At 42.7% G+C, this 25250-nt stretch overlaps 1 protein-coding gene across 2 annotated transcripts in view; it reads left to right on the forward strand.

The window, feature by feature from the left end:
* LOC125460102 (hepatocyte nuclear factor 4-beta-like) overlaps positions 1-25250 on the forward strand; it is an 82004-nt gene that overhangs the window by 41686 nt on the left and 15068 nt on the right. For both annotated transcript variants that reach the window (XM_048547210.2, XM_048547211.2), the window contains exons 5-8: positions 501-656; positions 2822-2909; positions 11135-11287; positions 23138-23374. In XM_048547210.2, the coding sequence (XP_048403167.1) occupies positions 501-656; positions 2822-2909; positions 11135-11287; positions 23138-23374 (634 nt within the window). The remainder of the gene's footprint in view (positions 1-500; positions 657-2821; positions 2910-11134; positions 11288-23137; positions 23375-25250) is intronic.

Raw genomic sequence — 25250 nt, forward strand, 5'->3', positions numbered from 1 at the left:
TAAAGAATCCTTACCATGCTGCATTTCTGTTCATTACATACCCAGTTGACCATTAACCTGGTTACAGATTCTTCCACTTCTTGCCCGATTTAATCATTTAAATATATGTATCTCTAGAAGAATACTGGTTTAACTAGAGTGTAATCAACAGTAATAGGACAGCAGTGGGGGTCCTGAACTTGATTCCTTGTGGACAGTAACATTAAACTGTCTGCATTCTTTGCTCAAATTCTGTTTTATTTTAATCTGTGAATAAAAATGTTCCCTGCCAGTTAGAGCTCACCAATGACCTGACCTATTTAACTCTTCCTAATATCATAGGAATGCCCTTTTTATTCTTGACACCTCGCTTCAATGTTCTGGCTAAAGTTATGAACTCACTAAGTTTATTGCAGATATAAAACCGTGGACACCAAATTCATGATGAATAAAAACATATCAGCTACTCGTGTGTCTCTTCAAATTCAAATAATTGAATGATTCTATTTTTCTGTTGGTAGATATCTGGTTTCAATCCTGTTCATCATGCTGATATTGCAATGAAGAAGATTGCAACGATCAATGATGTTGGTGAATCCATGAAACAGCAACTGCTTGTTTTAGTCGAATGGGCAAAATCTATCCCAGCATTCTGTGAATTGCTACTGGATGACCAGGTCAGTGAAAGGCATGACAACTGAAGAAGGGTTTAGGCCCAAAATGTCAGCTCTCCTGCTCCTATGATGCTGCTTGGCCTGCTGTGTTCATCCAGCTCTACACCTTGTTTTCACAACTAGAAGGCAAATTACTCTTGTTAAAAATTCACAGATACACTTTCCTTGTGCTACCCAGCTCAGTAGTGTCTTGAATTCAGTTAATGCACTTTACCATCCCAGTTCATCTTTCACATTAAGTAAGCACAGTCGTTAAACTTAGTATTATTCATAAGACAGATAATATAGGATATTTTGTGTAAATTTTTGAGTGGTACCTTGAAAATGTTTTAACTATGTATCTAATGATTCTCTACATGCTAAAAAATAACTTGATAAAGAGATTGCTGTTAAACATTTCGATAGTAGGATGTGTGATTGGAATAGATCCTCCATCAGCTGACTCAAAGGTAGCTGTGAAGACAGGAGTAGGATGGTACAAGGGACACAGAAAATTAAGGCAAGTAAGCAAAACTGACAGCTGGAGTTAATGTGGGATCACCCACTCGGGATCTTGGGGAGATAAATCAAAATCTGTTCTTAATGATGGACAAGGAGCTAAAAATGATATCAGCGTGAGTGGTGTTGCATATCCTAGTGAAGAAATCAATAAAAGTACAAGCACAAAGAAAGCCAATGGACAGCCAGCATTTGCTGCAAGGGACTGTAATATAAACTGAAGGAAGTAATGTTTCAGTTGTTTAAAGCCTTACCGAGAAACATTTCAGTTTTGAGCAATGGATACAACTGATCATGGAGGAGATACAATATAGATTCACAAAACTGCTGCTGGAGTTCAAAGACTTAAATAATGAAGATAGTTGCATGACGTTGCCTTGCATTTCTTTGATTATGATAGGATTGACTTAATAAAAGGATTCAATAGAGTCAATACAAGGAAGCAATTTATTGTATTGGTGAAACAAAGGATGAGGAGCAAACCTTAAACTAGAACCTGACTATTTGAACATGAAATCAGAAAGCACTTATTCATTAAAAAGGAAGTGGAAATCTGGCATCATCTTTCCCAAGCATTTGTGAATATAGTATCCATTGGATGAGTCAAAATTGAGATCAATATATTTTTATTAGCTGGTATGGGTATTTTGATATAAGGGTTACAATTCATGGATATTTGAATATAATTTATATATACATTAATATAATTTATTTTAGAGTTTGTGTTTTGAGTTTTGGTTAGTCTATGATAGGGCATGTACATTTAGCAATTAACTTGTCAGTATTTCTGGAGCCAAGGATTTTCTTTAAACTAGTTTGAAAAATGAATCCCTTAAGTATTCATGTAAATTTGTTGGTATTGGGAAAAACAGAGTAAATACTGAAAAGCATTAACTTGCTTTCAATTAGAAGGAGCTGTGTTTCACTTTTTTTTCTTTGGATAAACAACATTGTTTAAGAAGTTTTTTTTAAAATTTCAGTTCACAGACATCCTGGTTGAAATTGAGAAAGGAATTTAGAAAATTTAAGAAATAGGTTATGTCATTATAAGAGTATCAGTTTGAAAGTTCCAGACCAGAAATGTTTGGTTACAATCCTGAGGAGGTTATTTGCAGCTGCGAAAATGAAGCTCATTTGTGTTAATGCTGAAGAAACAGGATATCAAACTCTCAAGACCAGGAATTGAAAGCAACAGTTACATCAAATCTATAGATGTGATAAATAAAGGGACTTTATTTGGTAATTGAGTACTGTAAAAGGATGATATCTGGATGGATGGGATATTAATTTTTACTCTTCAAAATCTATCGAATGACATTTTTCTAAATAGCTTGTATTTTTCCATGTTTCATCTTTTCTTTTACATAATAAAATTGTGTTCTATTGTTGAAATTAAATCTGCATCATTGTGTGCTTATGTTACAGTGAAGGACCAACTTGATAAATAAATCAAAACAAAAAAAAACAAAATATGGCCTATCAAGCCAGATTTCCGTCTGGGATCTGACTTGTCCACTAATAACATCAGCTAGGAAGACGACCATATTGAAGGATATGGAATGATGTGGAATAAATTAAGTTGCAATACAGATTGGACACGTCAGAATAGATTCAAGGTGTTGAATGGAATACTTGTATTCCTATGATCTCATCACCATTTATTTCTATAGGTTGCATTGCTTAGAGCTCATGCAGGGGAGCACTTGCTGCTGGGTCTGGCTAAACGTTCAATACCTTACAAAGACGTCCTCTTGTTAGGTAAGAATTGTCTTATTTAATATTGCAAGAGGCTTAACAATTTTCAAGCTGCTTTGACTTACAGTTTGTTAAAATTTAAGAATAACCAAATACATTGTTAAGATATCTTTCTTTCCCTACAACATGAGAGCTTAAGAAAACAGCTGAAAGGAACATTTAGTGAACTGTAACTTCTAGCTGCCTTCACTGATGTACCTCCACTAGTTTATCTGTACCATGACTAGATCTTATCCTACCTCACAAAAAACTGAGGCCTTATCCTTGATGGTGTGTATGACATTGTGCTTATAATATTTTGAAAATATCAAACCAAGAGAATAGGCATAATTTTTTTATGTTCACCTACGTTGCAACTCAAGGATAAATAATTAGGGCTATCCCTTTAATTTGAAACCTTACATAACTATCCCAAATATGGCAGCTTCTCTGTGTTTCTTAGTCCATTATTTCATTTTGCCGGTAACCACAGTGATGTTTTAAGGCATTGTAAAGAGGTGCTTAATTATCTATCAACTATTCATGAGTGAGTTAAAAAAAACAATTATGCAGTTCATCCATTTGCAAAATATCAATGATATTCTCTGATGAAGGGTCTAGGCCCGAAACATCAGCTTTTGTGCTCCTGAGATGCTGCTTGGCCTGCTGTGTTCATCCAGCTCCACACTTTGTTATCTTGCAAAATATCAATGTTGTTTACAGAATAGTGTATTGAGTATTTCTAAGTGAGAATCTAACTCTAGGAGTCATCTAATTAGCTGTAAATGAATTTAATAGAAATTCGTTTTTAATTAAATAGTTGCTAGAATTTAAAAATGCCAGTCAGCAAGGTAGTCTGCTACTCCTGAGGAATGAGGCAAATCAGAGACAGTTTGAACGTACCTGACAACTACTTCTACAGGAAGTGTGTCCAATTGCAGCACCTGTCAGATCGCATGGATCTATTGGAGCAGTTGGGCATACTTAAGAGCATGCAGGAGGCAAAAAGAGTCATATACAGGAGTTTTAGAGATGTGGTCACATCCAAGGCTCAGGCAAAAAGGTGGGTAACCACAAGGAGGGTCAGGCAGACAATGCAGGAGACCCTGTCGCTATCCCCCTCCTTAACAAAATACTGTTTTGCATCCTGTTGTGGGGGGGGGTGCATTTCCTATCAGGGGATCGCATGTTTCTGTGAAAATGAAGGATAATGATGGTGAGATTCAGTAATATTGAATAACAAGAGAAAATGCGAGCTTGCTCAAAAAGAAAAAGGTGTACATAAGGTTTAGGGAAAGGAAGACAGACCGAGCACTTGAAGAACAGAAAGAAAACAGAAAAGAACTTAAACAAGGAATCAGGAGGGCTAAAATGGTACATGAAGTATCATTAGCAAACAGGATTATGTGAAATCCCAATACATTTATGCGTACATAAGTAGCAAGAGGGGAGCTGGGGAAGGGGGAGGCTCAATCAAGGACAAAGGAAGGAATTTATGCATGGAACCAGAGGAAGTGGGTGAGGTGCTTAATGAACACTTGCATTGGTGTTCACAAAGGAGAAGGACATGGGAGATGTTGAGTTTAGAGAGGGATATGTTGATATTCTAGTGCTTACTGATATAAAAAAAGGAGGATGTGTTGAGTGTTTTGAAAAGCATAAAGGTAGGCAAGTCCCCAGGATCTGATGAAATCCATCCCAGAATACTAAGGGAGATAAAGGACAAAATCTTTGTATCCTCTTTAGTCATAGGAGAAGTCCCAGAAGAGAAGAGAGTAGCCAACATTGTTCCTGTGTTTAAGAATGACATTAGGGATAATCTAAGAATTTACAGACTGCTGAGTCTTACATCAATGGTAGGGAAACTATTGGAGAGGATTCTTATAGACATGATTTACTCACAATTGGAAAAATACAGATGTATGTGTGATAGGCAGTATGGTTTTGTGCAGGGGACGTCATGTCTCAGAAACTTGACTGCAGGACAGTGGATGTTGTCTTTGTGGACTTCAGCAAGACCTCTGACAAAGTCCCTCATGGTAGACTGGTATAGAAGGTGATGTCATTTAGAATCCATGGTGAGCTGCTAAGAAGTTTATAGAGCTGGCTAAGCCATAGAAAACAGAGAGTAATGGTGGAGGGGTGTTTTTCTGCCTGGAAATCTATGATGAGTGGTATTTCAGGAGGATTATTGCTGGGACCCCTGTTGTTTGCAATATGTAAATGATTCGGAGGGGAATGTAGGTGGCCTGATTTGTAAATTTGCAGAGAACACAAAGATTGGAAGAGCTGCAGGGAGTCAGGAGGATGGTCAGAGGATATGGAAGAATGTGGATAGGCTAGAGAATTGGGCAGACAAATGGCAGATGGAATTTTATCTGGACAATTGTAAGGTGATGCACTATGGAAGATCTAATGCAAGAGAGAAATATACAGTAAATAGCAGAACCCTTAGCAGCATCAATATACAGAGGGATCTAGGCTTACAGATTCACAATTGCCTGAAAATTGCAACAGAAGTGGGTAAGATGGTCTTCAATGCATGTGGTATGTTTGCCTTCATTGGTCAAGGCATAGAGTATAAAAATTGATCAGTTGTGTTGCAGTTTATAGAACTTTAGTTAGGCCACATTTGGAATATTATGTACAGTTCTGGTCACCCAACTACTGGACAGACATGAAGGCTTTAGAGACGGTACAGAAAAGGTTTGCCAGATGTTGCTTAGTTGAGAAGGCGTTGTGGGTAAAGCTACCTTTAATTTGGCTACTAGCTAAGAAATATTACAGACAATCAACTACTGAAGCAATGATTTAAAACTTTATTGCATGCAGGAACCAAACTAAGACCTTCAAGTAAGCATGTGATAATGGGAACTGCAGATGCTGGAGAATCCAAGATAACAAAGTGTGGAGCTGGATGAACACAGCAGGCCAAGCAGCATCTCAGGAGCACAAAAGCTGATGTTTCGGGCCGAGACCCTTCATCAGAGAGGGGGATGGGGAGAGGGAACTGGAATAAATAGGGAGAGAGGGGGAGACGGACCAAAGATGGAGAGAAAACAAGATAGGTAGAGAGGAGAGTATAGGTGAGGAGGTAGGGAGGGGATTGGTCAGTCCAGGGAAGATGGACAGGTCAAGGAGGCGGGATGAGGTGGTAGGTAGGAAGTGGAGGTGCGGCTTGAGGTGGGAGGAAGGGATGGGTGAGAGGTAGAACAGGTTAAGGAAGCAGAGACAGGCTGAGCTGGTTTTGGGATGCAGTGGGGGATGGGGAGATTTTGAAGCTTGTGAAGTCCACATTGATACCATTGGGCTGCAGGGCTCCCAAGCGGAACATGAGTTGCTGTTCTTGCAACCTTCGGGTGGCATCATTGTGGCGCTGCAGGAGGCCCATGATGGACATGTCGTCAGAGGAATGGGAGGGGGAGTTGAAATGGTTCGCGACTGAGAGGTGCAGTTGTTTGTTGCGAACCGAGCAGAGGTGTTCTGCAAAGCAGTCCCCAACCCTCCGCTTGGTTTCCCCAATGTAGAGGAAGCCACACCGGGTGCAATGGATACAATATACCACATTGGCAGATGTGCAGGTGAACATCTGCTTGATATGGAAGGTCATCTTGGGGCCTGGGATGGGGGTGAGGGAGGAGGTGTGGGGGCAAGTGTAGCACTTCCTGCGGTTGCAGGGGAAGGTGCCGGGTGTGGTGGGGTTGGAGGGGAGTGTGGAGCGGACAAGGGAGTCACAGAGAGAGTGGTCTCTCTGGAAAGCAGACAAGGGTGGGGATGGAAAAATGTGATGGGTGGTAGGGTCGGATTGAAGATGGTGGAAGCGTCGGAGGATGATACGTTGTATCCGGAGGTTGGTGGGGTGGTATGTGAGAATGAGGGGGATCCTCTGGGGACGATTGTGGCGGGGGCGGGGTGTGAGGGATGTGTTGCAGGAAATGTGGGAGACGCGGTCAAGGGCGTTCTCGACCACTGACTCCCACAGCTACCTAGAATACATCTCCTCCCACCCACCCTCCTGCAAACATTCCATCCCCTATTCCCAATTCCTCCACCTCTGCTGCATCTGCTCCCAGGATGAGGCATTCCACTCCTGCACATCCCAGATGTCCACATTCTTCAAGGACCTCAACTTTCCCCCCGCAGCGGTCGAGAATGACCTTGACCATGTCTCCCGCACTTCCCGCAACACATCCCTCACAGCCCGCCCCCACCACAACCGCCTCCAGATGATCCCCCTCGTTCTCACATACCACCCCACCAACCTCCAGATACAAGGTATCATCCTCCGACACTTCCGCCATCTTCAATCCGACCCCACCACCCAAGCTATGTTTCCATCCCCACCCTTGTCTGCCTTCCGAAGAGACCACTCTCTCTGTGACTCCCTTGTCCGCTCCACACTCCCCTCCAACCCCACCACACCCGGCACCTTCCCCTGCAACCGCAGGAAGTGCTACACTTGCCCCCAAACCTCCTCCCTCACCCGTATGCCAGGCCCAAAGATGACCTTCCATATCAAGCAGATGTTCACCTGCACATCTGCCAATGTGGTATATTGTATCCATTGCACCCAGTGTGGCTTCCTCTACATTGGGGAAACCAAGCGGAGGCTTGGGGACCGCTTTGCAGAACACCTCCGCTCAGTTCGCAATAAACAACTGCACTTCCCAGTTGCGAACCATTTTAACTCCCCCTCCCATTCTTTAGATGACATGTCCATCATGGGCCTCCTGCAGTGCCACAATGATGCCACCCGAAGCTTGCAGGAACAGCAACTCATATTCCGCTTGGGAACCCTGCAGCCCAATGCTATCAATGTGGGCTTCGTAAGCTTCAAAATCTCCCCTTCCCCCACTGCATCACACAACCAGCCCAGCTCGTCCCCTCCCCCCACTGCATCCCAAAACCAGCTCAGCCTGTCTCTGCTTCCCTAACCTGTTCTTCCTCTCACCCATCCCTTCCTCCCACCTCAAGCTGCACCTCCATTTCCTACCTACCACCTCATCCCGCCTCCTTGACCTGTCCGTCTTCCCTGGACTGACCTATCCCCGCCCTACCTCCTCACCTATACGCTCCTCTCTACCTATCTTGCTTTCTCTCCAACTTCGGTCCGTCTCCCCCTCTTTCCCTATTTATTCCAGTTCCCTCTCCCCATCCGCCTCTCTGATGAAGGGTCTCGGCCCGAAACGTCAGCTTTTGTGCTCCTGAGATGCTGCTTGGCTTGCTGTGTTCATCCAGCTTCACACTTTGTTACCTTCAAGTAAGCATGTTAAGTTTCACAACTCAACTTGGTTATGACACAGTTAATGGTGGAATTTAGCTACAATTTCAGCCAACAGCATCTGGCGCTGGATGTCAAGGGGTAGATCTTTGTGCCATGTTGTTCTTTGAAGTTCTGCTGAAGGACAATTGTCGTGTTTGATTCTTATACTGTATTTTTGTCCTTCAAGCTTATGTTGTGACATTATTGATGATTCTTCAGAATGCTTTCATCCAAACCATTGACTTCTCCTCTGAAACTGTCAAGTTTGCAGCTTGCCTTCCGAACAGGAAATGTTCTTTGTTACATTTTGCCTTATCTCTCTGAAATCATAGCCTTCCTGTGGTTAACTCCTTAAATTCTTCTGCAGGGCAATTTATTTTCCTTGTGGAACGAGGCAGGCATTGCAATTGACAGAATAATCTTCGACTCCTTCTTCTCCCACACATGGCTAATTGCTTTCAATCTCATGTATAAGTCTGTTCTTGTCAGCTAATACAGCAAGCTATGCTTTAACCAGCACTTTATGAACTGACATTCTCAATAGAACACAGAACATAGAACATTACAGCACAGCACAGGACCTTCGGCCCTCGATGTTGTGCCGACCTGTCATACCGATCTCAAGCAGGCAAAATCTATATACTTCAAATACCTGAAATCTACTGTATTATTGCAATCTCCACAATGTCCAAGTGGTCAGTTGAGGGTGTGGGTGAGAAGACTCTCTGACAGTAAATTTTATTTTAGGCAAAGATGCATTATTATTTGTGATTTATGCTGGACAGAAAGTATAACAGTGATGTGTACAGATCATGCATTACATTTTTATTACTCATGTTTGTTTTACATTGAATATGTGGACGTCTTGATCAACCAGAATAATTGATTAACTGGTACACTCCTGGTCCCATAGGTACCAGTTAATAACAAGTTCATTTTGATTTATTCCAGATAAAGTCATTTCTGATCCAATCATGTGTACCAGTTTATCTTTGTTAATTCTTTCAATCGGTCAAAAGTTATTAAAGTTCTGAAGTTTACACTGTCACAAGAGTATTGGCTTTGAGGATGGATTGAACAAACTTGGCTTGCATTGATTTGACCATTGGAGGTTGAGAGACAACCTAATCGAAGTTTACAAAATAATGAGAGTCACAGATAGAATGGACAGTCAAAAATCTTTTTCTTAGGATAGGAATATCAATTACTAGGGGACTTAGGTTTCAAGTAAAAAGGGGAAAGTTTAAAGGACATGTGAGAGGCAGGCTTTTTACACAGGTCGTTGTAAATCCCTGGAATGCACTGCCAGTGGAGGTGGTAGAAGCAGACACAACAGAAACATTTTAAGAGGAGCCTTGACAGACATATGTACAGACATTGAATAGAGAGAAACATATTGGGCAGAGGCAAAAGGTTTTTAGATTAGAAAGCCATCATGTGTTGGTGCAAGTTTAGTTTTTTGTTCTTTGATTTTTAGAGAGTTTGAGAGAGCAAAATTTTGTTATAGCACAAATTTACACTGTGAACTATTCAGAGAAAGCACAGCTCCTCCTCAGAAGTATAAGCATCATTCCACTCTTCGAATACATGTGCAACTTTTCCACAGTTCTTTTCTAACACTATAACTTGAAAGTCCCCTTTAAGGAAGGCTCAGCTGACCATGAAGCTTTATAAACTTTTATTATTTGTTCTTTGTAGGTAAGCTTTGGTTTGCTTCGGCTCTTTGGTACAGAAATAATCCTGCCAATGGTGATGCTACTGAGCCGCTCTTGGCAATGGATGTTGAAATCCTTCATCTAGAATACCTTCTGTGCCCTTACCATTCTCAGTGTTACATTCAAATGGTTTCAGCATGGAGGAGCAATGATTCATCTGCTGAGGAGATGCAGTAGGTCATAATCAGGAGCAGGTTCCCTTGCCCATGCTTGAGTGGTTGCCATGAGACCTCATTAGATCTGGAGCGAATGTTGAGGCTGCCTGGAGAAACTCTCTGCTGGCCATATACCACTGTTTTGCTATTGGGTCTGATATGCCAGTTGATCAGAACATACCAGTTCTAGGTGATGGTGGTATCTGGGATATTGTCAGTTAACATTCTCTGACCATGACTGCACTGGGCTGTTTCTTGATTAGTCTGTAGGATAGTTCGGCCAATTTTGGCCGAAGCCCAAGCTTTTGGTAAGGAGGACAATGTAATATCAACAGTGCTGGGTTTGTCATTCTCATTTCTGGTACCTTGATCCCTGCCTGGTGATTCATTTGGTTTCATTCCTTTATGCAGAATTTTAGCATTTTGATAAAACTCCACCATTTCAGAGAGCAATTAAGAACCAATTGTATAGCAATGAGCCTGGAGTCACATGTAGGCCAGACCAGGTAAGAATGGCAGACTTCCTTCTCTAAAAGGCATTATTGAAACACATTTTCTGACAGTCGATAAAGGTCACAAGGTCACAATTAGGTGATATTTTAATTCCACATTTCAATGAATTCAAAGTTCACCATCTGCCATGGTGGGATTCAGGCCATGTCCCTACTCATTTGGTTGGGTTCTTGATTATTACTCTTGTGACATGACAACTGTGCCACCAGATGGAGAACATTTTTTAAATATCTGCAATAAATATATTTTATGAAAAGTACAGTCGTTTAATATATTGCTCCATGCAGAAGATTATAAACTTCAAGCCTCACTGTGACATAGTCAGTATTAGTACGTGCTAAAAAACAATGGTTTGTCAATGCTCTTCTCGGCCCTACCTGCATGCTCCTCTTACATTTCTATTTATGATTAATAATGCTTCTTAACATTTCCCAAACATTGGGTGGATTATTATGTTTCATGCAAACTAGAATATTTGCATTTATGAATATAAACGCTACGTTAACTGTTTTTAAATGGTTTTCAGATATGCTTGATTAGGTTCAATTATATCAGTTTGTGAACTGGAGGTACAAAGCTAATACAATCCACCCTTTTCAACAGGAAATGATTACATCATTCCCAGGCACTGCCCAGAGTTAGAGATTATGCGTGTTGCAAACAGAATTCTGGATGAGCTGGTGAAACCATTTCATGACCTCCAGATAGATGAGAATGAATTTGCTTGCCTCAAAGCTGTGGTATTTTTTGATCCTGGTAAGTGTCTTTGTTGGTTAAATTAAATTTAAATATCAATATAGCTCAATGCATGTTAAGATCTCAGACTCCTGGACAAAATTAGGTCCTAGAAAGTGCTGGAAAACGTATCACGTCTGGCAGCATCTGTGGAGAGAAAACCGGAGTGAAACGTTCAAGTCTGATATGACTCTTCTCAGAAACCAAAATGAAACCTGGTTTCTCAGATCAGTTTTTATGTAAAAAATTAACACGGTAGTCATTTACTGAAAAATAAGGTCATGCAATATAGGTGCTGAATTAAATCAATTAGCCCTTTGTGTCTGTTCCATCATTCAGTCATGGCTGCTATGTTTCTCAACCCCATTTGCCTGCAGTAACCATTGATCCCCTTATCAATCAAGAACTGAGCTATTTCTGTCTTGAATATGCTCAACAACTGCCTCCACAGCACTTTGCCGCAATGATTTCTACAGATTAGCCACCCTCTGTCTAAAGAAATTCCTCCTCATCTCAGTTCTAATGGATCATCCCGTCACTATTAGGCTGTGCCCTTAGGCCCTACTCTCTCCTCCTAGTGGAAGTATCTTTTCCATATCCACTCTATCTAGGCCTCTCAGTATTTTGTAAGTTTCATTCAGGTCCTTCCCTCATCCTTCTAAACTCCATTGCGTAGAGACCCAGGGCCCCAACCACTCCTCATATGGCAAGCCCTTCGTCCCCAGGATGATTTTTGTGAACCTCCTCTGGACCTCCTCCAATGCCAGCATTTCCTTCCATTGATACAGGGCCCAAAACTGCTTACAATATTCCAAATGCAGTCTGACCAGAGCCTTATACAGCATCGGCAGTTCATCTCTGCTCTTGTTTTGAAATGAATGTTAACATTCATGAGTGTAAATGAATGCATTTACCTTGCTAACTGCCAACTAAACCTCCATGTTAATGTTAAGAGAATCCTGAGCCAAAACTCCTAAGACCCTTTGCGCTTAAGATCTATGAAGCATTTCTCCATTTAGAAAATTGCCTGAGTCTCCAATCTTCCTAGTAAAAGGCATAGTCTCCCATTTCCAACATTGTATTCCATGTGCTACTTCTTTGACCATTCTCCTGGCCTGTCCAAGTCCTTCTGCAGCCTCCCCATTTCCTTAACACTACCTCTTTCCACCTATCTTTGTGTCATCTGCAAATGTAACAACAATACCCTCAGTTCCTTCGGCCAGATTGTTAATGTATGACATGTATAGTTGTGGTCAAAACACAGACCCCTGCAGAACTCCACTAGTGACTGACTGCCATCCTGAAAAAAACCCTCTTTGTCGCTACATTCTGCCTTCTATCAGTTAGCCAATACTTTATCTATGCCAGTACTTTGCTCCTAATACCATGGGCTGTTTTCTTAGTTAGCAGCCTCTGTGCAGTACCTTGTCAAATCATTCTGGAAATCCAAATAGATCATGTCCACTGCCTCTCCTTTGTCTCATTTGTTCATTGCGTTTTCAAGAATTTTGACAGATTTGTCAGGCATAACCTCCCCTTGACAAAGCCATTCTGACTCAGTTTTACCATGCACTTCCACATACTATGCAATCTCAACCTTAATAATGAATTCTAAAACCTTACCAATGATTGAGGTCAGGCTTACTAGCTCATAACTTCGAGCCTTCTGCCTCCCTCCCTTCGTAAACAGGGGTGTTAGATTAGCCATGTCCCAATCCTCTGGTAACCTTCTTGACTCCAGTACTTCCTGAAAAATCACCACCAATGCCTTTATAGTCTACTCAGCTTTCCTTCAGAACTCTGGGTTGTAGTCCATCTGGCCCGGGTGAATTATCCATCTTCAGGCATTTCAGCTTTCTCAGCGCCTTCTTGTTAATGATGGACACTACACTCACTTCTGTCCCTGACTCTCTTCAAGTTGTGGTGTCTTTCACTGTGAAAACTGATACAAAGCATGTGTTCACTTCCTCCACCAATTCTTTATTTCTCATTATTCTTTCTCCAGCCTCACTTTCTAGCAGACCAATATCCACTTTTAGCTCTTTCTTACCTTTTAGATATCTAAAAAAAACCTCTTGCAGTCTCCTTTTATATTACTAGCCAGCTTACTCTCATATTTCATCATCTCCTCCTCTTCCTTCCCCACCTGTCCTCCTGACTCCACGCTACACCCCCCCTGCCCCAAACACACACACACACACACACACACACACACACATACACACACACACATACACACACACACATACACACACACGTTATTTAGTTTTTAAAGGCTTTCCAATCTTCTGGCTTCCTACTAATCTTCACCACACTGTATGCTTTTTCTTGCTTTTTATGCTTGGGGACCGCTTTGCAGAACACCTCCGCTCAGTTCGCAACAAACAACTGCACCTCCCAGTCGCAAACCATTTCCAATCCCCCTCCCATTCTCTAGATGACCCCTGTCTGCTTTCCGGAGAGACCACTCTCTCCGTGACTCCCTTGTTCGCTCCACACTGCCCTCTAACCCCACCACACCCGGCACCTTCCCCTGCAACCGCAGGAAATGCTACACTTGCCCCCACACCTCCTCCCTCACCCCTATCCCAGGCCCCAAGATGACATTCCACATTAAACCTGCACATCTGCCAATGTGGTATACTGCATCCACTGTACCCTCTACATCGGGGAAACCAAGCGGAGGCTTGGGGACCGCTTTGCAGAACACCTCCGCTCAGTTCGCAACAAACAACTGCACCTCCCAGTTGCAAACCATTTCCACTCCCCCTCCCATTCTCTAGATGACATGTCCATCATGGGCCTCCTGCACTGCCACAATGATGCCACCCGAAGGTTGCAAGAACAGCAACTCATATTCCGCCTGGGAACCCTGCAGCCATATGGTATCAATGTGGACTTCACCAGTTTCAAAATCTCCCCTTCCCCCACCGCATCCCTAAACCAGCCCAGTTCGTCCCCTCCCCCCACTGCACCACACAACCAGCCCAGCTCTTCCCCCCCACCCACTGCATCCCAAAACTAGTCCAACCTGTCTCTGCCTCCCTAACCGGTTCTTCCTCTCACCCATCCCTTCCTCCCACCCCAAGCCGCACCCCCAGCTACCTACTAACCTCATCCCACCTCCTTGACCTGTCCGTCTTCCCTGGACTGACCTATCCCCTCCCTACCTCCCCACCTATACTCTCTCCACCTATCTTCTTTACTCTCCATCTTCGGTCCGCCTCCCCCTCTCTCCCTATTTATTCCAGTTCCCTCTCCCCATCCCCCTCTCTGATAAAGGGTCTAGGCCCGAAATGTCAGCTTTTGTGCTCCTGAGATGCTGCTTGGCCTGGTGTGTTCATCCAGCCTCACATTTTATTATCTTGTATGCTTTTTCTTTTGCTTTTATGCTATCCTTTAATCCCCTGGTCAGCCATTGTTGCCTCATCTTCCCCTTTGTATGTTTATTCCTCCTTGTTATGATTTTCTGCTGTGCCTCTCAAATTACCCCCAGAAACTCCTGCCATTGCTGTTCCACCATCTTCCTTGCAGGTTCCACTTCCAATCAACTCCGGCCAGCTCCTCTCTCATACCTCTGCAGCCACTTTTACTCAATTGTAACACCACTATGTCTGATTCAAGCTCCTCCCACTCAAACTGCTCGGTGAATTCTAGCATATTACAATCACTGCCTTCCAGGAGCTCCTTCATCTGAAGCTCAGAAATCAAGTTTATCCCATTCCTCCTGACCTGCTGAGTTTTTCCAGCAACTTTGATTTTGTTCCTGATTTACAGCATCCACAGTTCTTTTGATTTTTATTTACTATTTAATTCACTGCCACATCTCTTCCAGGCATGCCCACCTTAAAGAAGTTCTGCTCCTCTCTCCGATGGGATTTCCATTCCAATTTCTCTTCTTGTCCACCGATGTTAATTTCACTGTCACTCCTAGTGTTTGACCAGGTATTTGCTAAATCTCATTTCCACAGCCATGTCATATTCCTCAGTGACTGCCTCCGGCTCAGACTCACCCCACGTGGATTCCACCTGAAGTTTCATCTCTCATGTTTTGAATCCTCCCAGGATCACAGGTATCTCCGTGATGTTCAACTTTCCATGGACAGCTGCTGTCACCGCATCCTGAGATCCACATTCAGTGCCACGTGGTGTCACATACACACTCTCAACCTTTCTCTTCAACAGCATCGCGACGCGCTGGCTCAGGGCTGCGTTACTCTGCAGTTCCACTTCATGCTCCGGCACATTCGTCGCGCTAACAAGAAGCTTTTTCTTTTCCTTTCAAGCATCAGGGCCCACAAGATGCAACAACTCAAAAATATCTATGGCCCTCTGGAACCACTTCTGCTCCACTTCCCTCTGACTCTATCACCTCCCCCAAACCTCCACCCACCTCCTGCCGGGTATTCACCATCCCTCCTAAACTTCCGCTCTCCGATGCTGAATGCTCTGTACTCATCGAAAGCCTCAGCTTTATCCCTCTGTGCCCCCGCCTTAACGAATTTCGGGCACGACATGACGCCGAACTGTTCTTCCACCATCTTCACCTCCGTGCTCATTTCTTTGGACAAGAGTCATCTCCCCGTCCCACAGACCCCTTTGCCCAACTCCAATACTCTCCCTCCACCTGGATCCCTCCCTCCAGTCTGTTACCTGCCCTCGATCTTTTCATTGAGGATTGTCGATGTGGTATTAGTCGCCTCAATCTCACTGCCCCCTCAACAAATCCAACCCATCTCCCTCCGAACTGACTGCACTCTGTGCACTCAGATCTAACCCTGACTTTGTCATCAAGCCTGCCGATAAGGTGGTGCTGTTGTTGTTTGGCGTACTGACCTCTACCTTGCAGAGGCTGAGCAGCAGCTCTCAGATACCTCCTCCTATCATCCTGACCATGACCCCACCAAGGCACATCAGGCCATTGTATCCACTACAGTTAGGGTGGGAAGAGATGACTATAAGTTATGGATCTCATTTCATCCGGTGATCTCCCCATCTTTTGCTTCCAAGCTAATAGTCCCCAAACCCCGCACAGCTCATTACTACCTCCTGCCAAAAATCCACAAACAGGACGGTCCAGATAAATCCATTGTTTCAGCCTGCTCATGCTCCACAGAACTCATCTCTTCCTACCTTGACTCAGTTTTCTCCCCCCTGTCCGATCCCTAACCACATACATTCACGATTCATCTGACTCCTTATGCCAGTTTCAAAGCTTCCAGTTTACCTGCTCCAGCTACCTCCTCTTTACCATGGATGTACAATCCCTTTCCACATCCATTCCCCACCAGGAGGGTCTCAGGGACCTCTTCTTCTTCCTGGAGCAAAGACCTGAACCATCCCCACCCACCACCACCCTCCTCCGCTTGGCCGAGCTTTTCCTCACCCTCAACAACTTCTCTTTCAACACCTTTCATTTTCTTCAGGTAAGAGATGCTGCCATGGGTACCCACATGGGTCCGAGTTCTGCCTGTCTTGTCGTGGGGTATGTGGAACATTCCTTCCTCCAGTCCTATACTGGCCCCCACCCACAACTCTTCCTCTGATATATCGATTACATCATCAGTGCTGCTTCCCTCTCTCGTCTGGAATTGGAAAATTTCATCAATTTCGCCTCCAATTTCCACCCTGCCCTCACTTTCACCTGGTCTATCTCTGACTCCTCCCTTCCCTTCATCGACATTTCTGTTTCCATTTCTGGGGATAGACTGGCCACTAATATCCATTACAAACCCACCGACTCCCACAGCTATCTGGACTATATGTCCTCACACCCCACTTCCTGTAAAGACTACATCCCATTCTCTCAGTTCCTCAGTCTCGGTCGCATATGTTCAGATGAGGCCAAATTCGACAAGGGAGCCTCCGACATGTCCATATTCTTCCTCAACCACGTATTCTCCAGCTCCATTGTCAACAGGGTCCTCAACCAGGTCCAACCCATCTCCCACACTTCTGCCCTCACCCCTTCTCTTCCCTCCTGCAACAGCGATAGGGTTCCCCTTATCCTCTCCTACCATCCCACCAGCAGCCACATCCAGAAGATCATCAGACACCATTTCTGCCATCTCCAGCAAGATGCCACCACCAGACACATATTCCCTTCCCTCCCCCTTGCAATTGTCTGCCTTCCACAGGGACCGTTCCCTCTGGGACACCTGGTCCACACTTCCATCACCCCCAACACCTCACAACAGCCCTACGGCACCATCCCCTCTAACCGGCGTAGGGGTAACACCTGCCCATTTACCTCCTCCTTCACCAGTATCCAAGGGGCCAAATATACCTTCCAGGTGAAGCAACACTTCACCTGCACTTCCAAGAATCTAGTCTACTGCATTCGCTGCTCACAATGTGACCTCCTCTGCATTGGGGAAATGAAGCGTAGACTTGCCGACAGCTTTGCAAAACAGCTACGTTTTGCTCGCAAAAAAGACCCTGAACTACCTGTTGCCTGCCACTTCAATGTACCACCCTGCTCCCTGGCCAACATCTCTGTCTCCTGCTTGCTGCAGTATTCCAGTGAAGCCCAATGTAAGTTGGAGAAACAATACCTCATTTTCCGCTTGGGGACCCTACAGCCCTCCGGACTCAATATTGAGTTCAATAATTTTAGGGCCTAATCTCTCTGATGTCCCAGCCCCCACCCCACATACCAGGCCTTGTTACCACATAGCCTGCCATTACACACCCCCTGTTGTTAGTCACTAACAGTCCCTATTAACAACTATTCACCCTCCCAGCCTGATCGTTAGCAACTCCTTTGTCTGTTCAACTGTCTTTCTCTCTCTTTGGGCTCTATCCTAATTTTTACTCCCTACCCCACCCGCCTCCCTATTTTCTGCATATACACTGACGTTTTCCCAGCCACCATCAGTTCTGAGGAAGGGTCACTGGACCCGAAACGTTAACTTCGTTTTCTCCTCCACAGATGCTACCAGGCCTGCTGAGCTTTTCCAGCAACTTTGTTTTTTATCCTATTCCACATCACCAAAACTAGAATTACCTATTCCCTAGGGGGACCTTCCACAAAATATTTCAAATAAAAGCATCTCATAGACATTCCACAAATTTCTTTCCTGGAGGTACTTTACCAATCTAATTATCCCAGTTCACCTGCAGATTGAAGTCCTCAATGATTATTGTGATAATGCCTTTCTCTCATGCTGTTTCTCTCTCCTGACTTAATTTCTTCCCCATTTTCTGACTACTGCTAGGAGTCCTGAACATAACTCCCATCAGGGTCTTTATTCCTTTGTGATTCCTCAACTGTACCCTCCTAGATTCTATGTTTTCTGACTCTACATTGTTTCTTGTTAATAGTATTAATTCATTTCTTATTAACATTTCAACCCCACTCGTCTGCCTATCTGTCTGTCCTTTTGACAGAACGTGTATGTTTGGATATTTAGTTCCCAGCTCTGAACCCCTTGCAGCCTTGTCCCTGTGCTATCGTACCTGCAAATTTCAATCTGTGCACAAAACTCATTTACCTTGATTTGCGTACTGTGTGCATTTAAGTACAACACCATCAGCCCAGCTTTGACTGCTCCCCATCTCATACTTGTCCCCTTATTTGCTGTGCCTGAAGTTACATTCCTGAACCTTTCCATTTTCTCTGACCTATTACTTGTTCTGGGAACTTTAATGACCTCTGCTTTAAAAAGATCTCCCCAACCCTTTAATTTTTTTTCCATAATTTTCCATGTAACTGAATTCCATCTCCTTCCACCACCCCACCCCCATTTAGTTTAAAGCCCTATCACAGCCCAACTTATGCAACTCATCAGGGCTCTAGTCCCAGCTTGATTCAAGAGGAGACTATCCCATCCCTTTGTCGCCAGTACTGATGCCAATGTCCTTTTAATTTGAGCCCATTTCTCCCACACCAATACTTGAGCCAGGTGTTTACATCTTTAACCTTTAGTCAGACAAGGCTACAGAATTCCTTCAACAGAACCACAAGTTATTTCATAGAAGAAAACAAAAACAAACTGAGCTATCTAAATAAAGAATAGTTACATAGAACAGTACAGCACAGTACAAGTCCTTCGGCCCACGACGTTGTGTCGAACTTTTACACTAATCCGAAAGTCTATCTAACCTCTACCCCTACCTTATACTATCATCGATCACATCTAGAGTATTGTGTCCAGTTCTGGTTGCCTCATTACAGGAAATATGTGGAAGCATTGGAAAAGGTGCAGCGGAGATTTACCAGGATGTTGCCTGGAATGGAGGATGGGTCTTATTAGGAAAGGTTGAGAGAGCTAGGACTTTTATCTTTAGAACAAGGGAGGTGACTTGATAGAGGTGTACAAAATGATCAGAGGTATAGCTAGAGTGGACAGCCAGAGACACTTTCGTGGAGTGGAGGTAGCTCTTTCAAGGAGGCATAGTTTTAAAGTGAGTAGAGGTAGATATAAAAGAGATGTCAGAGGTAGGTTTCTTACTCAGAGAGTGGTCGGGGTGTGGAATAGTTTGAAAGATCTTGTAAAATAATGCAAAACAAAATTCTCATTCTGCTTCCCAACACTATCCATTATGCAAATGTGGAGAAATTTGTTTGTTGTATCAAATATTTAAGTTCAACTTAATTGACTTGCCCCAGTTCTTTTCTGCAAGCGGTATAGTCTTCTCACATGAGTATTCACAAAGCTGAGAGCTGAGACTTTCTCAGTTTCAATGATCTGTAGATTTCTCACCAAACACTTGTGATTTGAATGTTTCACAGTCATTCTTTTCCCTGGAACCACCTCCTCTGAATGTTACTAATCAACTTTCTAAGGGATAAAAAAGCATTTCCTCCTGACCCAAGCAGGTCTATTCTAAATTGCCCTTAAACTTTCAATCACTGGGTTTCCTAAGCTAAAATCTATCATTGATTATCCTGAACCAATTAACAAATTAACAGACCTTAATGTTTTATGCCACCTTTTGTAAACCACAACAATTAATTCAATCTTCCATTCATACTCTCCGATGCATACTGGAATAGGTCACTGCTCTGGAAGGACTGTCTGACATAGTTAAATGACAAACCTCTCATTACACTAAATAGGGTTAATCATTCAGGCAGTGACAGTGAAGATTCCCATTCTAGAGAGAAAGCAAATTAACAATGAAGAGATTCGGAATTACATGGGGAGCTAGGCAGACATTTTTCATCTGAAAAAATTCATTCAATTAAACAATTAAAGTGGACTCAAAAGATAATTTATATTCAGAAATCCCGTGGCAAAGGATCTTTTGCACTTGTTTATAATTATATACAATGCATCTACAATTGGCCACTATTTCTGAAGAGACACAGACTGAGGGAATTGGCAAAGATTTGGGTGGTAAAGTGTATACATTAAAGGTAGAAGGGTTTTAAAATCTTACTGTGTTTTAGTTATTGGTTTATTGCATTCTGATCAATAATATTTAAGAACACAATTTATTTGTATAATGTGGACAGGCACAGACTCAATAATATAATTTCTTAAAAGTGGGCAAAAGTAGCAGTCTGGGAAATAATACTGCACATTGGTGAAAATAAAAGTTGTCAGTTCATGGCCCAGCCACAACATACTTGATGAAAACCTTAAATGAATAATAGAAAATCACATCATTAAGGTGTATTGCAGTTATTGTTCTACAATGTATTGAATGGTCACTCATAATTAGCAATTCTGTAATGGTAAGTCATTTGTATTTAATTATGATTAGATTCCCTACAGTGTGGAAACAGGACCTTCAGCCTAACAAGCCCACACTGCCCCTTGAAGCATCCCACCCAGACCCATCCCCCTATAACCCACACACCCTTGAACACTATGGACAATTTAACATGGCCAATCCACCTAGCCTGCACATCTTTGGACTGTGGGGGGAAACCCACACAGACACAGGGAGAATGTACAAACTCCACACAGACTGTTGCCTGAGGCTGGAATCAAACCCAGGTCCCTGGTGCTGTGAGGCTGCAGTGCTAGCCACTGAGCCACTGCGCTGCCCCACAGAGTGCACCTACTTGCGCTCACTATTTTACTGTATTTTCACCACTTTCTATTTTTAGACCTTCCTGTAGCATAAATCATTCTCTACATAGGAAGGAAATTAGGAATTTCACTACGTTCAATGTGTATGTTTAGGAACCCACTATCTTAGTTTAGGCTAAGCAATCATTTGGCTATTCATCCTCTGATTTATGCTTGGCCAGTCCCTGAGATAATGTAAGCACATTTCTCAGAAAGCAGGGAGAACTTGTGTAGGTGGAAGCCCTCACAGACAGTCACCAGAGGTCAGTCATGAGCCCCATCAGCCAAACACTTGGTTCAATTCAGTGGAATCGATCTTTTATGTTCCAAACTTTCCAATGTAAATCTCTCTACTGGATAAATTATGCACTGGCAAATTTTGTAGTTAAAATGTGCATTTTGAAGCACCCGTGCATAAGCAAACAGAAATGAAGTCTGCACATCTGATAGGGAGTCAGTATGACTGTTTTTCATCTAAGTTAATGAATGAGGCACTCCACACCCAGTTTTCATTTATTCCCCATTCAATATACCTTACGAGATGGAGACAGCAAGTAATTTTCTTCACTAGAGAATTTAAATCAGATATTCACACTGAATTTTTTCATACAAAAGAAATACTACCTATTTAGAGGCATATTTACCAGATATTACAGTTGCAAACTTCAGGTTTGTGGCTAAATTTAGTTTTGGGGGACTCATCCAGTGAGGCCAAATGGGTAGAACTCAGGGGTGGGAAGAGAGCGATCACTTTGATGAGATTATGTTACAGGTCTCCCACCAGCTAATAGTTCCAGTCCACTAGAGAGAAGAACTTAGTGAGACAATTGTTTTCCTCATCTTTAATAATGAATCTTAGTAGCAGATAGCGAAGGGGACTGTCAGAGATTACAGCAGAATATAGATCGACTGGAGAGTTGGGCAGAGAAATGGCAGATGGAGTTCAATCCAGGTAAATACGAGGTGATACATTTTGGAAGATCCAATTCAAGAGCGAACTATACGGTAAATGGAAAAGCCCTGGAAAATTGATGCACAGAGAGATCTGGGTGCTCAGGCCCATTGCACCCTGGAAGTGGCAATGCAGGCCAATAGAGTTCTCAAGAAGGCATACGGCATGCTTTCATACATGGGACGGGGTATTGAGTACAAGAGTTGGCAGGTCATGTTACAGTTGTACAGGACTTTGGTTTGACCACATTTAGAGTACTGCATACAGTTCTGGTCGCCACATTACCAAAAGGATGTGGATGCTTTGGAGAGGGTGCACAGGAGGTTCACCAGGATGTTGCCTGGTATGGAGGGCACTAGCTATGAAGACAGGCTGAGTAGATTAGGATTATTTACATTAGAAAGACGGAGGTTGAGGGGGGACCTGATTGAGGTCTACAAAATCATGAGGGGTATAGACAGGGTGGATAGCAGGAAGCTTTTTCCTAGAGTGAGGGACTCAATTACTAGGGGTCATGAGTTCAAAGTGAGAGGAGGAAAGTTTAAGGGAGATATGCGTGGAAAGTTCTTTACACAGAGGAACGCTTTGCCAGCGGAGGTGGTAGAAGCAGGCACGATAGCGTCATTTAAGATGTATCTGGACAGGTACATGAATGGGCAGGGAGCAGAGGGATACAGATCCTTGGAAAATAGGCAACAGGTTTAGATAGAGGATTGGATCGGTGCAGGCTTGGAGGGCCGAAGGGCCTGTTCCTGTGCTGTAATTTTTTTTGTTCTTTGTTCTTTATCTAAATTTATTTTGTTTGTATTTACCCATTTTCCATCAAAAAGTACAAATGCCACTAACTTGTAATGCTTTCTACAAAAGTATTAATTTACTGTGACCTTTCTACCGTAGATTGCAGGGGTGTTAGTGACGCAGCAAAAATCAAAAATATGCGATTCCAAGTGCAGGTCAACCTGGAGGATTATATCAATGATCGTCAGTATGACTCCCGTGGACGGTTCAGTGATATTCTCCTGCTTCTTCCATCACTGCAGAGCATCACATGGCAGATGATTGAACAAATTCAATTTGCCAGACTCTTCGGAGTGGCAAGAATTGATAATCTTTTACAGGAAATGCTGTTGGGAGGTGAGAAACTGGTTTTATTTTTAGTAATTGACTGTTAATAAGACTATGCTACTGTGTCACCTAATTTGTGTAACTCATGGTGAAACAAACACATAAATCTGTTTATGTAGGGAATTTTCTTTATAGTACCATTGATCATAAACCTTTACAATGTTAAGTGTCGACGTAAAAAACTCAATAAAAATTTATGATAATAGGAAGTTGGGTCCAAGAACAAAAACTTTAACATAATACATAGATAGTGATAATGATTTAAAAGATTTTGGTGATTCAACTGCTAAAATTAAAGTCTTTAGCAGAAAGGTATACACACACACATGCGAGTGCACACACACACACACACACACACACACACACACACACACACACACACACACACACACACACACACACACACACACACACACCAGTTGGCTCCTGGCCACTGGTGAAGCCTACCTTGAATTTTAGCTCCAGCTCTTGGACCCTAAATCCCTGGTCTCAGCCCCTAAGACCCAGTTCTTGACAGGCATTCCCCAGCAACTCCCTCAATGACATGCTAACTGCTCGTTACTCCTCCAGTCACAAGTTGCCTCCTTCTTTACTGCAAATTCCTATGCTTCTGTGTTTCACAAGCCAATTAGCAACACTTGCACGACAGAAGGAACCTCTGATTGGTGAAGTTGCTTGCCATTTCCTTTCATTTTATTTCGAAGGTAAGATTTCTCGAAATATTTGCTCCTGTGAGTGAACTTTCTCAGCCATTTAAGGGGATTTGAGACTAATTCACCTGCTGCCTGTGTGTATTTTGAGTAACAGACATCCAATATGGCATATTTTTTCAAAGGAAAAAGCATTTTAATTTCCTGAGAGCTGTGACTAGGAAAAACATTCTGCTGATGGAGTCGGTGAAATTAGGCATTAAGTTAAAACGCAAAACATCAAAGGTAATAACCTCTGGATTGCTAATTGTGGGATGTGCAAATTAATGTAGGGCCATTAAGATTAGCGAGATTAATGCATGCTCAAAGTGTGTGGGAGAAGTGGTGTCGACACCTGAATTTTTCTGGGAATGTTGTTCCAGTGAGACAATTTACTAGGAGCGTAGGGAGGGCTTTAAACTAAACAAGGAATGAGGGTTCAAGCTTCGGTAAATTTAACAGATTGATGAGAAGAATTGAAGTAGGAGAACAAAATAGTAACATGAGAAATGGATGTCAGAGTCTGGCAGGATAGAGATAAAGGAAACCCTATGAATGTACCAACAGTAAGGAATAGATGTTACAAGGATAACAAGGAGACAAAATGAAAGACTCTCTACCTGAATGTGCACAGAACTCCTGATAAAATAAACTAATTGCTAGTGCACACTGATGTAAATAAATATGAAGAAGAGTCATCTACACTCAAAACATTAGCTTGCCCTCTCATCTTGGATGCTGTCTGATCCACTGTGATCTCCAGCATCTCTTGTTTTCAGTACAGATTGAAGCATCTGCAGTAATTTCTCCTATAATTGAAATTTACACATGGTAAAAGGAGAAGTGTGGTTCAAAGACTAGTGTTTTAAGCTTAAATAAGGGTTGAAAGCTGAACCAGTTAAATTGATCTGGGATACCGGCTAGGGGGTGGACATATGGAGAAGCAGCCTTGCTCTTGCTCTTGATCTTGACCTTGGGGTGTTTCAGAATACTCGGAATAAGAATACTCCTTATATAAAGTAAAATTCCAAAGGGACATCCATTCATCTACATTTGATGAAAGAAGTTGAGGAAAGTATCATATTTAAGGAAAAATATATAAATGCATCAAAGGTGAGAGGCAGGTCAGATGATTGTTCAAAAAATAAAGAATGGAAGAGAACAACTAGAAGGTTAATTGGGAGAAAAAAAGAATT

The sequence above is a fragment of the Stegostoma tigrinum genome, chromosome 16 (assembly GCF_030684315.1).
Source record: "Stegostoma tigrinum isolate sSteTig4 chromosome 16, sSteTig4.hap1, whole genome shotgun sequence".
NCBI classification, from domain to species: domain Eukaryota; kingdom Metazoa; phylum Chordata; class Chondrichthyes; order Orectolobiformes; family Stegostomatidae; genus Stegostoma; species Stegostoma tigrinum.